A 14,044-nucleotide genomic window follows, 5' to 3' on the forward strand; every position below is an offset into this window, starting at 1 on the left:
TTCAATAATGATATTTTATTTGAATATAACTAACAGATTCATTCATTCCTAATCAGAGAAACACCCCTGCATTTACTATGGCCCATTACAGCTCCGCAGTCTGATGCACAGCTCAAGGTATTTTGTAGTACAGCAAAAAAATTCCCCATTTATCTACAGAAGTGATGAATACAGTGGCAGCCTCAAATGGTTAGAAAAATCAATATCAATCAATATCAGTTTTAATCGTCACTTGCACATAAAGTGCAAGTGAAATGAATTTGCCAGAAATATCTTTGAAATTGAAATTGAAATATCTTTCCCATTGCCAACTCTCTAAGGATTTGTTGAGATTTAGATCCACCTTCCAGACCTAAAACATCAAGATACCCAAAGTTGGAATGAACTGCACAATTTTGTGGAGTTGCAGAAAATCTGTTGCCGAAGGCGCCTAGGAGCGCTTCCAGAGAATCCCTTCACCGCTGAAGAAAGATGCACAAGGCGGAATAGTCTGTGAATGCAGTTACGTCCCTAACAAGCTGCAGAAGAAGATGGCGTTTGGGTGTTGCAAACAGATCGCTAGTTGCAGAAGATTGGTCATGGTGCAGGAGCCTGGAGGAGAAACATAACATCAGCAAGCTGGCAGCAGACACCTCGCAGAGCCAGCCAAATCCAACACTAGACTCACAAATCACCGAAGCTGATGTCCAATTACTTAAGGTAATACTTGAGGTAGAGTTTTATTCTCTCTGCTGCTATATACAGTACTACTTGAGTAAATATTCAATACACTTTTACTCATAACAAAATTCAGGAAGAACTCAGTGGGTCAGGCAGCATCTGTGGAGAACATGGATAGGTGCCGTTTGGGGTTGGGGCTCTTCTTCCGACTGGTTGTAGGGAGAAGTGGGAGAAGAAAGCCAGATGAGTGAAGGGGCAGGTAATAGGTGGATACAGATGAGGGGGGCCTCTGATGGACTCTCGGTGGGGCTAAGACCGAAGATGAAAAGACAGAAGGTGTGAGACAAAAGGATTGTAGAGCAGTGAATTGTGAAGGTAGAGGAAGGAATGGAGGTGGAAGAGGGGAAGAATAAGTACGAGTCCAGGTGGGGCACAGGGGAGGGGGAGGAAGAACAAGGAGGGGAAAACCTCCTACCAACAGAGACTCCCCTCACCTGTACCCTGTGTAGGAAGGAACTGCAGATGCTGGTTTAAACCGAAGATAGACACAAAATGCTGGAGTAACTCAGTAGGACAGGCAGCATCTCGGGAGAGAAGGAATGGGTGACGTTTCTGTTTGAGAGGGTCTCGACCCGAAATGTTACCCGTTCCTTCTCCCCAACGATGCTGCCCGTCCCGCTGAGTAACTCCAGTATTTTGTGCCCATCTATTGCATGGCAGGTTTTGTCCTGCCCCTCATCTCTTCCAGCTTTCTTCCCCTCCTACAATCAGTCTGAAGAAAGGTCCCGACCCAAAAAGTCCATATTCTCCAGGGATGCTGCCTGACCCGCCGTGTTACTCCAGCACTTTGCGCTCTTTCGTGACACATCCAACGGTTCCGTAACGCTCTCGGTGGCACTGCGAATGTTGGCCGCACTTGTCACCTCAAGCCACTGAGGTATCGCTTGACCCGCTGGGCTCAGAGACACGAGTGAAACCCCTCTCCCACGGTACGAGTTCATTCCAAGAGTTCTCCCGAGTTTGCCCTGATTCGAACTTGGAGATTTACGGTAATGGCCACTCGTCGGTACTCGGGGCTCTCGTGGACATTTTTCATCATGTTGAAAAATAGATAAATATGACCAATTCTTAAGGAGTTGGTCTCCTTTCATCAACTTTTTGGAATCATGTGATGCAGCGGTACCGTAAAGATTGCTGATTTCAGTTCATGACGTGGATAGATCTACATCTCCGAATAAAGATTTGAAAAATTCTCTTTTAAGGAGCCTTCTCTTCTATTTCTACTTTCCACTTTTTCTTTTTTTTTTATATATACACACTTCACGTTTTTCTACTCTCTACCATCTATTTTTCCACTTTTTCCTCTTTCTATTGTTTTCTTTTTCTTGTCTTGCTTACTTCCTTTTCATAACATAAAACTAGAGGTTGTACATAGAATGGATTACGGTATGACATAATTGGCACCTAAAATTAGGTTCCACTGTACTGTTTTGTACTGTATTAACTTCTAATAAAATAAACCAAAAAAAACCACAAAAAAAGAAAAATCTTCACGAGTCTTCCCGTGCTTACCAGCCATTAGCGTGTCTGCCCAAGTACCTGCCGTTAGCGCTATGAGACGTCCCCGAGCTCCGACATACCAGCTATGTTCATTCTCCGTGCTTACCACGAGTTTGATTTTTTTTAAACATGGGAGAGCTCTTGGAATGAACTCGTATCGTGGGACAGGGCTTTGACACTGCTGGACCCAAAGATGCTTCTCCTGATTAAATGATCTGGTTTACAATTTTGGATCCTACTCATTTTCCACCAGCTAAACAACGTCCGAGTAACAGTCTAATTATGGCAGACATTTGGCACTGACCTGTCCTGGGCGACTGATATGTTCCCCTTGGAACCGCTTCATGGATAGTCGCACACATTGAGGTGTGGATTGAAAACCATTTTCGGATGGCACGACATGTAGAAGGTCACTTCCTCCACACACTGGTAGAAGGCGCTCGTGTCCTTTGAGTCGGCGTAGATTCCATCGTCTATGCCGCAGCAAATGTTGGGTTTTCTGATGGTGGTGGTCATCCCTATATGAGGGTCACAAGGACACACAAGATGCATGGAAGTCCACCAGGAATGAGACCCTCTATGATCTACAGTCCCCAGAGGAGTATAAGGGATCCAAGAACACATTAAAGAAGAAATTTAGATGGGCATAATGGATCAATGAGGTATAAATGTGTGTATATATTTATATTGTGGTATATGGGCACACTGATCTGTTTTGTAGTAAATGCCTACTATGTTCTGTGTGCTAAGCAAAGCAAGAATTTCATTGTCCTATCAGGGACACATGACAATAGACACATGACAATAAACTTACTTGAACTTGAACTTGAATAACTGGGCGATAAGGTAAAGGAGAATCCTAAAACAACCTGTAAGTATATTAAAAGCATATAGATAACTAGCTTTCTTCCCCTACGCCAGTTAGCCTGAAGAAGGGTCCCAACCTGAAACGTTGTCTATCAGTGTTCTCCAGAAAATAAATCATTCTAATCTGTGTTTTACTGCGGAGAAGGTCTTGGAAGCTAGCGTGTTCAGGGGGGGAGGCAGTGAGATACTGAAGGTCATGGAAGCTAGCGTGTTCAGGGGGGGAGGCAGTAAGATACTGAAGGTCATGGAAGCTAGCGTGTTCAGGGGGGGAGGTGGTGAGATACTGAAGGTCATGGAAGCTAGCGTGTTCAGGGGGGGAGGCAGTGAGATACTGAAGTCAATCAACATTACGAAGGAGGAGATGTCGTGGCCTTGAACTCATAAAGTTTGGTTTAGCTTTGAGATACAGCGCGGAAACAGGCCCTTCGGCCCACCGGGTCCACGCAGACCAGCGATCCCCGCTCATCAACACTATCCTACACCCACTAGGGACAATTGACAATTTTTACATTTACCAAGCCAATTAACCTACAAACCTGTACGTCTTTGGAGTGTGGGAGGAAACCCGAAGATCTCGGGGAAAACCCACGCAGGTCACGGGGAGAACGTACAAACTCGGTACAGACAGCACCCGTAGTCGGGATGGAACCCGGGTCTCCGGCGCTGCATTCGCTGTAAGGCAGCAACTCTACCGCTGCGCCACCGTGACCGCCCAAGGTAGATAAATCACCAGTGTGTGAGCTGTATCTGAGGACATTGCGAGTAGCTGGAGAAGTTTGCTGGGGACCTGCAAAGATGTTTGAATCTTCGACCGCCACAGGTGAGGTATGAAGACTGGAGGGGGGTAACGTTGCGGCTTCATTTAAGTAACGGCTACAAGGACAAGCCGAGGAACTACCGGCCCATGAAACTAACATGACTGAGTTATTGGAGAGGATTCTGAGGTTCAGACTCTGCCTGGATTTGAAAAAGTAAGAATTACTTAGGCTTTAGACAATAGATAATAAACAATAGGTGCAGGAGTAGGCCATTCGGCCCTTCGAGCCAGCACCGCCATTCAATGTGATCATGGCTGATCATCCCTAATCGGTACCCCGTTCCTGCCTTCTCCCCATATCTCCCTGACTCCGCTATCTTTAAGAGCCCTATCTAACTCATGTATGGGAAAAAATGCCTCACAAATTTTTGAAGCGGTGACCAAGAGTATTGGGCAGCAGAGTGGCACGACCGTAGAAACACTGGTTCAATCCTGACCTTGGGTGCTGTTTGTGTGGAGTTTGCACGTTCTCCCTGTGACTACGTGGGTTTCCTCCGAGGGTTCTGGTTTCCACCCACATCCAAAAGATGTGCGGATTTTTAGGTGAATTGGCCCCGTGTCCAGAGTGTGCTCGGAGTGGATGTGAAAATGGGATAACATCGAACTGGTGTGAACAGATGATCAAATGTTGGCATGGACTCGGTCAAAGGGCCAAAGGGTCTATTTTCATGCTGTATCTTTCAATGATGCAATCAGTATTGATAGGTGATAAGTGCAGGGTGGCAGAAGTTGCCTTTGTAGACTTTAGCAAGGCATTTGACAAGGTCCCACAGGGTGTGCTGATCTGGAAGGTGTGATCCAGGGTGAGATACCAAATTGGATATAGAATTGGCTTGGTGGTAGGAGTCAGATGATAGTACTGGGTAGCTTTTTCATATTGGAGGTCTGTGACGAGTCGTGTGCCTCAGGAATTGTGTTGGGTTATTTGTAGTTTATTGGCTATATTAATGATTTGGAAGATAATTTAGGTGGCTTGATTAGTAAGTTTGCAGATTAAATCAACATTTGTGGGAGCGTGGATAGTGAAGGGAGTTGTCCAAGGTTGCAACAGGTCTGCAGAAGGGTCTCGACCCGAAACGTCATCCATTCCATCTCTCCAGAGATGATGTCTGTCCCGCTGAGTTACTCAAGCATTTTGTGTCTCTCGAAGGATACAACAGGAGCTATGCCAACTGGGGAAGTGACCAAGGCCTTGGCAGATGGAGACTAACTCGGACAAGTGAGAAATGATGCATTTTGAGGTTAAACTAGGTCAAGACATACACAATGGAGACCTGGGTAGTGTTACTGAACAGAGAGACTGAGGGGAACTGGCAGATAGTTTCTTAAAAGTGCAGTGTAGGCTTGGCAGCTGTGATGCTTCCAGATGCAGATGGAAGATTCCTTGCAAAGTGAAAACTGATGAAAGGGGTAAAATAGAGAGAACCCAAGATGAGATTGAATTGTTTAATGATGGCAGAGATTTGCATAACTTTGGAGATGGTAGGCAGTGAATGGAATATATCCAGCTTTTATCATTGCCATCAGATATCTGACTGAGTGAGATTAAACAGGTGACTTAAGTCATAGAAAGAGCTAGGTTCTCCTCGGCACAATATGTCCAGTTTGGTCACCCAACTACTGCATAGGAAGGATGTTGTTACATTGGAAAGGGTGCAGGGAGACTCACCAGGGTGTTACCTGGAATTGCGAGCTTGAGCTATTGGGAGAGGTTGGATAGGTTGAGATTGTTTTTATTATATAGGAGGCTAAGTGGTGACCTAATTGAGGAGTGCAAGATCATGGCAAGCATGGGTAAAGTAATCACTCGCAGCCCTTTTCCCAGGATAGAGGATTCTAAAACTAGAGATCATGGGTTTAAGGTGAAGATTTTAGAGGGAGCTCAGAGCCAAGTTTTTTCACTCTGAGGGTAGTCCATATATAGAATGAGCTGCCAGAGGAAGCTATGGAAGCGGATACAATTGTAACTATTACAAGTCATTTGGACAGATATATAGATAGGAAGGGTTTAATGGGATAGAAACATAGAAACATAGAAATTAGGTGCAGGAGTAGGCCATTCGGCCCTTCGAGCCTGCACCGCCATTCAATATGATCATGGCTGATCATCCAACTCAGTATCCCGTACCTGCCTTCTCTCCATACCCTCTGATCCCCTTAGCCACAAGGGCCACATCTAACTCCCTCTTAAATATAGCCAATGAACTGGCCTCGACTACCCTCTGCGGCAGAGAATTCCAGAGACTCACCACTCTCTGTGTGAAAAAAGTTCTTCTCATCTCGGTTTTAAAGGATTTCCCCCTTATCCTTAAACTGTGACCCCTTGTCCTGGACTTCCCCAACATCGGTAGCAATCTTCCTACATCTAGCCTGTCCAACCCCTTAAGAATTTTGTAAGTTTCTATAAGATCCCCCCTCAATCTCCTAAATTCTAGAGAGTATAAACCAACTCTATCCAGTCTTTCTCCATAAGACAGTCCTGACATCCCAGGAATCAGTCTGGTGAACCTTCTCTGCACTCCCTCTATGGCAATAATGTCCTTCCTCAGATTTGGAGACCAAAACTGTACACAATACTCCAGGTGTGGTCTCACCAAGACCCTGTACAACTGTGTGGGTTAAATGCAGGCAAATGCGATTAGCCCAATATGCCAATTCAGTGGACATGGACAAGGTGAGCTGAAGGGCTTCTTTCCATGCTAAATACCTCCGTGACTATAATTTTCCAAAATGCTGCACTTTGAACTTGTCTGTGTTAAACTCCATCTGCCATTCACTTCCCCTCTTCCTCAGTTAATCTATATTATGTTGTAACTTGAGACGATCCTCTTCACTGTCCACCACACCACCAATTCTGGAGTCATCTGGAAGCTTACTAATCCAACCACTTGCATTTTCTTTATTTTCAGAGTCCGCCACCCCAGAGACTGGATCAGTGGGTGTGTTCAGAGCAAGATGGGCGGGGTTATGGTTTGCATGGGAGCCTGGGAGATAGGCATGAAGATGGGACTGAGATCCTATTGCATGGCAGAAAAGCTAGAGGGATCAAAAGGCCTGCTCCTGCTCCCACACTGTGTGTTTTACGTGTGGAAGGGCAAGGAGGAGGAGATCTCAGTAGTTTACTGAAAGGGCTGTCCCACTTGGTCGACTTAATTGGCGAGTTTAGAAGAGTTTGAAAAAATGACATGTTGAAGACCTCCTTCCACTACGTTGAAGACTAGCTTCAACTAACTTCGGGAAAATGGGACACCGAATAGTGGAGAGTGAAGCCGACCTCCTTTGATCTCCTTCTACCTCCCTTCGACTATGTTGAAGACACTCTACGACTACTTCAACTACCTTTGATTACCCACGACTAACATACCGACCTACTACGACCTACTCCGACTAAACCTACGAGTAAAAAAAGTATCGATTTTTTCCATGGCGACCTTTTTTTTACTCGCGGGCATTTTTTAACATATTGAAAAAAAACGCCGCGATCTAGCTGAGGCCTCGAGTACGCGGACCACTCTCGAGCATGAAGGAGAGTTACGAGGACCTCCTACGACCTCGTGTCGACCATGCCGCGAGTATGAGTCGAGGGCAAACTCACCAGAACTCGCGGATTAGTTTGCTCAAGTGGGACAGGCCCTTGAGGTGAGAGTGAGGAGTGCCAAAAAATAAAAATCATCTCCTACCGTATATAATAAGTCAAAATGGATTTGTTGTTTTGTGGATTCCTGACGAGATGTTGATTGGGCATTGAATAACTTGTGTGTTTCCAACCCTGTGGCCCATTTTGCTATTGGTATTGGTTTTGTCATTATTAGGTGGACCGACATACAATGAAAAACCTTGTTTGCGCGCTATCCCGTCAAATCACACTGCACATGAGTACAATCAAGCATACACAAAGAGAAGAATTTCCCGAGGGCAGAATATAGCGTTACACTTAAACAGAGAAAAAGCGCAAGATCCGCAATAAGGTAGGTCGGAGGATCGAGACTGCACCTTGGCTTGTGGGAATAATCTGATAAGAGCAGGGAAGAAGCTGTTCCTGAATCTGGTGCGACCTGCTTTCAAGTTGTTGTGCCTTCTGCCCAATGGGAGAGGGGAGATGAGGGAACGACGGAGGGCATGAGTGGTCCTTGCATGCGTGGGCAGCTCTCCCACTCACCTTGTGTACTTGTCGGTATCCACGGCACGGCTGGGGTTGGGGTGCTGTAGGCAAAGAGGCAAGCGTTGACCAATGGATCGAAGACCAGATTGCCCTGACATGCCAAATGGAAGGCGGTTCCTGCCACGCACTGGTAGAACATATTGGGGTTCAATGGGTCGGCATAGTTACCATCCACCCTATCCCTGCAGAATGTTGCATTGAATGTGTCTGTATCTGCAAGGAAAGCACAGTGTCAGCAAGGAGCTGTGAATGGATCAAGTCACGGGAAGATACATTTTCTAACTACGAGTCAGAACATTTGTTTCTTTCCCCAGTCAGATCGACCCTAGACACCTTCCAGCCTCATCTCAGTCACATCTTGACATCTTAGTCAAGTCTATCCCCCCGAGGTTTACATGCACCGCAGAGACAATCCATTGATTCGGTTCGTCCTGCTGGAGGTTGTCATAATGGCCGCTGAGAAACTAATCCAATAAGAGAGAAAATGATTTGCTTTCCCTCTGGTTTGTTGGGTTCTGAGGCCATTGGGGACTCTTCCACAATGGTGGACAACGTTGGTGATGGTCAATGGATTGGGTAGCTTGCGAGCCTGCGCTTTCATTTTGCCTCTTGAGCCGAGACTCCTGTGAACCTAGTTGATAGATTCAAGCGTTCAGAGACCATCCCGAATGCTGCTCCGTCTTGAATGTTCCGGGGAAACAGAGATTCCCAGAAATCGGTGAAGATGTCGCACTACTTCAAGGAGGCATATCTCTGAATCTTTTTTCCTTTTTTCCCTTTTGCTAACGCCTCCCCAAGACAGAGCCAGGAATAGTGAGTCAGTTCTGAGAGCTTGATGTTGGACATGGCCGTTGGCGCAGCCTGCTAACCAGACTAAGCGGAACAAGAGCCTTAATTATAGGAGACATTGGCCTGTCAGAGAAGAAAGGTCCCTGGAAGGACCCGAAACGTCACTTGTCCATTTCTCTCCGCAGATGCTTCCTCGACCGCTGAGTTTCCTCCAGCACTTGGTGTTTTGCTCAGGATTTCAGCATCTGCAGTTCTTTGTGTCTCTATGGAAAACTGATGTTGGCTTGTTTGTACTTCGGGAGAATTTTGCCGATTTTGCAGAGATGATGTTGATGATATGTTTGTCAATGCTGCGAGATGAGACGTCTGTTGTAGGTAGACAAGGTTTCAGAGACATACAGGAGGAGCAACAATCACTGTTGTCCAGTAGACCATGGATGTTTTTTATCCTAGATCAGAGGTCTTGATCTTCAAATATATTTTTTCCACAATCGCGCTCCCTTGCGGAAACTCCTTGTGCTTCCTATTTAACTTATCAACCACCCCCTCACCAGAACTTACCCCATCCTCCACCCCTGTGTGGCCATATCTCGTATCTGCAGCTCAAGCTATTCAAATGACTCAGATACTACTCCTGGTATTGTTCTAAGTTCGATGCTCTATGTTCTAACACTGGAGCACCTCCTGGTCTCAGGAGGAAAATCACAATTGGAGACCCACTCCTTCACTGATCCAACAAACCAACTAAACAAATGGTGGGGAGAATAAAATGGGGGAGGGCGGGATTGATGTTAAAAAAGAATGAGTGCTTATTGGCCTGTTTCCGTGCTGTGATTCTACAGTCAGGATAATCAGGGGCAGTGAGCATGGCTTGGTCCACAGCAGGGCATATCTTATGAACGTTTGAGGATTTTGAGAAGGTGATGACGGTGATCGAGGAGGGTCGGACAATGGATGTTGTCCACATGGATTTTAGTAAGGCATTTTTATCAAGTCTGCCAGGGTAGGCTGCAAGATGAAGATGCATGGGATACAAGATGAGTTGGTTGTCTGGATTCAGAACTGGCTTATGCATAGAAGACAGAGGGTTGTGGTGGGAACGTGTTGTTCTGGCTGGAGGTCTGTGACCAGTGAAGTTCCACAGAGATCTATGCTGGGACATCTGCTGTTTGTGAGATATATATATATATATATATATATAAATGAATTGGACATAAATGCAGATGGGTTGGCTAGTACGTTTGTTGACAACACCAAAATTGGTAGAGCTACAGACAGTGGGGGAAGCCATCCAAGTATGAATTGGGATATAAATCAGCTGTATAAATGGGAAGAGAAATGGCAGATGGAGTTTAAGTGTGAGGAGTTGCACTTTGGGAGGTTAAATGTTAAGGGGATGTAGACAGTTAAAGATGAGACCCCTAGTAGCACTGATGTATAGAGGGATCTTAAGGTCCAAGTTCATAGCTCCCTGAATGTGGCAACGCAGCAGATGGATTGATGAGTATTGAAGGCATTGAGTATAAAAGTCATGAAATCACCTTGCAGCTTTACAAAACTTTGGTTGGTCACACTTGGATTATTGCATTCAGTTCTAGTAACTCCATTACAGGAGGATTTGGAGGCTTTGGAGAGGGTGCAGAAGAGGTTTACAAGAAAGCTGCCTGGATTAGAGGATATTAGCTATAAGAGAGGTTGGGCAAACTTGAATTGTCCACTGTGAAGCATTGAAGGCAGAGGGAAGACTTGGGAGACATATCTTAAATCAGATAAGATGGAAGCAGATAAGATAGTGGTGTTTAAGAGGCTTTTAGAAAAGCATATGGATATTAAGGGAGTGGAGGGATATGGATCACGAACAGGCATTGGGGATTAATTTAGCCTAGCATCACATTCAGCACAGATACAGTAGACAAAGGGGCTGTTCCTGCTTTGCACTGTTCTATTTTGCACCGACTTGCACTGTCCTGTTTTGCACTGCACTCCAGATTTGACAATCCGGAGGTGACTCCGGATTGTCAAAGCTGCCACAGACAGGCATAAAAACAGTTTTTATCCACGAGTAGTTGCTCTACTCAACAGCCAAAAATCTGTAGCCTCCATTTGATCTGGTATTTTGTTGGTTCACGTGCTTGATCAATGGTGTTTTATCATTAATGCCTTATTATTATTAGTGTCCAGTGTTTTCTGAGTCATTCGTAACTGTCACTGTATGTCATGTTGTTACTTGTGGGCGGAGCACCAAGGCAAATTCCTTGTATGTGAATACTTGGATAATAAACTTACTTACTTACTTACTTACTTACTTCTATGTTCTGCGTTAAGCAGTTAAGCGTTAAGGGCAACATACTTAATTTGTTTTCAAGGTTCTGCTTTTCACACATGTTATTTGTGAAAAGATATAACAAACAAAATACTAAAAAAAGGCCATTTGGGCCTTCATTTCTGTGCTATTCAATTGAACCCACTTGTTTTAGATTGTCGTTGTATCCTTTATAAGTACACACCCATTTCATACAAGAATCTCATCTCTTTATCAGTTTGGTATAACGTCATTTGAATAGGTAACTTTATTTACCTTCTACTGCATCCTCTGGCCAATCACATGTTCCTGTTTTCGGATTGAAAACCAATATCGCAGGACACGGCAAATGGAATGTTTGCCCCATAAAACACTGGAAAAAGCTCGACCTGTCCAGTGGATCGGGATAAAGGCCAGACTCTTTGTCACTGCAGAAGTTGGGATCCCAATCGATGGGCCCTACAAGAAAATCACAGCATCAGCCCAACAGACTCGGAAACATTGTAAAGAAAGGCTGCCAGCATTGCGTCAAACTGGGTTCATGTTTATTGAAGAAGAAACTGGGAACTGCAGATGCCGATTTTTTTTTTTTTTAAAAGACACAAACTGCTGGAGTAACTCAGCGGATCAGGCAGCGGATCAGGATCTCTGGACAGGGATAGGTGGTGCTTCGGGTCGGGGCCCTTCTTCAGACTCACATTCAAATTTGTGTTTTCGTCTGAAGAATGGTCCCAACCCGAAACGTGACCTATCCATGTCCTCCAGAGATGCTGCCAAACCCGCTGAGCTACTCCAGCACATTGTGTCTTCTTGTAGGGTTTATTGAATAGAGGCAGAGGCATACAGCACGGAAACTGGCCCTTCGTCCCAACTTGACCATGTTGACCAAGATGCCACATTCATGCTAGACCATATCCCTCTGAACCTGTCCTGTCCATGTATCTGTCCAAGTGTCTTTTCGTTGCTGTTATGGTAGCTGTCTCAACTACTTCCTCTGGCAGCTCATTCCATACACCCACCACCCTCTGTGTGAAAAAAGTTGCACCTCAGGTTCCTATTAAATCTTTCGCCTTAACTATATTTAAGAGGGAGTTAGAGGGATTGCTATATTTAAGAGGGAGTTAGATGTGACCCTTGTGGCTAAGGGGATCAGAGGGTGTGGAGAGAAGGCAGGTACGGGATACTGAGTTGGATGATCAGCCATGATCATATTGAATGGCGGTGCAGGCTCGAAGGGCCGAATGGCCTACTCCTGCACCTAATTTCTATGTTTCTATGTTTAACCTTCAACCTAAGTCCTCTAATTCTTCATTCCCCAACCCTGGGAAAAATACTGTATTCCCTCATGATTTTGTACACCTCTATAAGATCACCCCATCAGCCATCTGTGCTCCAAAGTCTTAATTCCCCAACCTCTCCCTTGCATCGGGCCCTCAGGTCCTGGCGCAATGACACTATGAAGGAGCTGGAATAATTGTACCACTCTACCTAACAGCTGAGAATCCAGCAAGTAGGAGAATGACCTCTTTTTGTGAAGGTTCCATTCTATGAAGGTTGGGGGAGGGGGGGGGGGGGATGTCTATGACCCATATCCAAAAGTGCATTTGAAGGTCACTTGTGTGATAAATGGCACCTTTCTCCAGTAACCTATAACGGGGGGAATGCTTTGCCTGGAATCAATTTACTAATACCCATTTTTCCCTCCTTTTACCTGCAGTTGTTGAGACCTGTACAGTCTTCGGTAAATCCGCTTTTGTTGGCGTTGCCGCCGGGATTTCCTGCGTGGTTGTGGGCCTCCCTAGTATTGTTGTGGTGGCTTTCTTCATTGTGGGTATCTCCCGTGTGGTTCCAGGTGTTTGCTTTGGTGTGGGTAGCTCTGGTGTGGTAGCTTTCCTTGTAGTTACCATCTCATGTGTCATTGCAGGAGTTTCCACTGCCGTCACCATCCCTTGTGTTGTTGTGGTTTCCCTAGGTGTAGGTTTCTCTTGTGTTGTAGATTGCCTTGTGGTGGCTAGTTCCTGCGTTGTTTCCCTTGTGGTGGGTATCGCCTGCACTGTTGTAGTCTCCCTCACTGTGGCTATCTCTGGTACTGCTGTAGTTTTCCTTGTTGTGGGTATCTCTGGTACTGCTGTAGTTTTCCATTGTTGTCACTATTTCCTGTGTTGTAGTCTCCCTTGTTGTGGGTATCTCTGGTACTGCTGTAGTTTGCATTGTTGTGGGTATCTCTGGTACTGCTGTAGTTTCCCTTGTTGTGGCTATCTCTTGTCTGTTGCTCCTCTTATTGTGGGTATCTCTGGTACTGCTGTAGTTTCCATTGTTGTGGGTATCTCTGGTACTGCTGTAGTTTCCCTCAATGTGGTTATTGCTTGTACTGGTGTAGTTTTTCTTGTTGTCACCCTCTCCTGTGTTGTTGCTTCCCTCACTGTGGGTATCTCTGGTACTGGTGTAGTTTCCCTTGTTGTGGGTATCTCTGGTACTGCTGTGGGTATCGCCTGTGTTGTAGTTTCCCTCACTGTGGTTATTGCTTGTACTGGTGTAGTTTTCCTTGTTGTCACCCTCTCCTGTGTTGTTGCTTCCCTTGTTGTGGGTATATCTTGTACTGTTGTAGTTTCCCTTGTTGTGGGTATCTCTGGTACTGCTGTAGTTTTCCTTGCTGTGGGTCACCCTCTCCTGTGTTGTTGCTTCCCTTGTCGTGGGTATCTCTTGGAATATTGTTGTTTCCCTTGTCGTGGGTATCTCTGGTACTGCTGTAGTTTCCATTGTTGTGGGTATCTCTGGTACTGCTGTAGTTTCCCTCACTGTGGGTATTGCCTGTGTTGTAGTTTCCCTCAATGTGGTTATTGCTTGTACTGGTGTAGTTTTCCTTGTCGTGGGTATCTCTGGTGTT

At 45.4% G+C, this 14,044-nt stretch overlaps 2 protein-coding genes across 6 annotated transcripts in view; both read right to left on the bottom strand.

Annotated features, from left to right (window-relative positions):
• On the bottom strand, window positions 1–13,990 carry LOC129715686 (chondroitin proteoglycan 2-like). 5 transcript variants are annotated; one of them, XM_055665563.1, is made up of 8 exons: window positions 13,980–13,990; window positions 13,580–13,642; window positions 13,440–13,495; window positions 12,869–13,286; window positions 11,434–11,616; window positions 8,064–8,279; window positions 2,525–2,738; window positions 1–591 (listed from the first exon to the last, which is right to left on the bottom strand). In XM_055665563.1, the coding sequence occupies exons 3-7, from the start codon at window positions 13,470–13,472 to the stop codon at window positions 2,563–2,565; spliced, it is 1,026 nt and encodes a 341-aa protein (XP_055521538.1). In that variant the 5' UTR covers window positions 13,473–13,495; window positions 13,580–13,642; window positions 13,980–13,990; the 3' UTR covers window positions 1–591; window positions 2,525–2,562. The 5 variants fall into 5 exon arrangements, with proteins under 5 accessions (XP_055521538.1, XP_055521532.1, XP_055521521.1 ...); XM_055665557.1 differs by lacking the exon at window positions 13,980–13,990 and adding an exon at window positions 13,911–13,966 and having other exon boundaries at window positions 12,869–13,264; window positions 13,439–13,496; window positions 13,617–13,642; XM_055665546.1 differs by lacking the exon at window positions 13,980–13,990 and adding an exon at window positions 13,911–13,947 and having other exon boundaries at window positions 13,440–13,642.
• Window positions 13,953–14,044, bottom strand: part of LOC129706097 (mucin-2-like) — a 19,012-nt gene continuing 18,920 nt past the window's right edge. Inside the window, exon 5 of the mRNA XM_055650080.1 lies at window positions 13,953–13,984. Within this exon, the coding sequence (XP_055506055.1) occupies window positions 13,953–13,984 (32 nt within the window). The remainder of the gene's footprint in view (window positions 13,985–14,044) is intronic.

Source organism: Leucoraja erinacea, chromosome 2 (assembly GCF_028641065.1).
Source record: "Leucoraja erinacea ecotype New England chromosome 2, Leri_hhj_1, whole genome shotgun sequence".
Taxonomy (NCBI): Eukaryota; Metazoa; Chordata; class Chondrichthyes; order Rajiformes; family Rajidae; genus Leucoraja; species Leucoraja erinaceus.

Excerpts from the sequence above, each read along its gene's own strand:
- LOC129715686 (XM_055665546.1), bottom strand. Across the intron at positions 13,287-13,439 it reads CAGTACCAGAGATACCCACA|GCAGTACCAGAGATACCCAC; the intron begins ATAAGAGGAGCA and ends TGGAAAACTACA. Across the intron at positions 8,280-11,433 it reads GCCAGAGGATGCAGTAGAAG|ATACAGACACATTCAATGCA; the intron begins GTAAATAAAGTT and ends CTTTCCTTGCAG.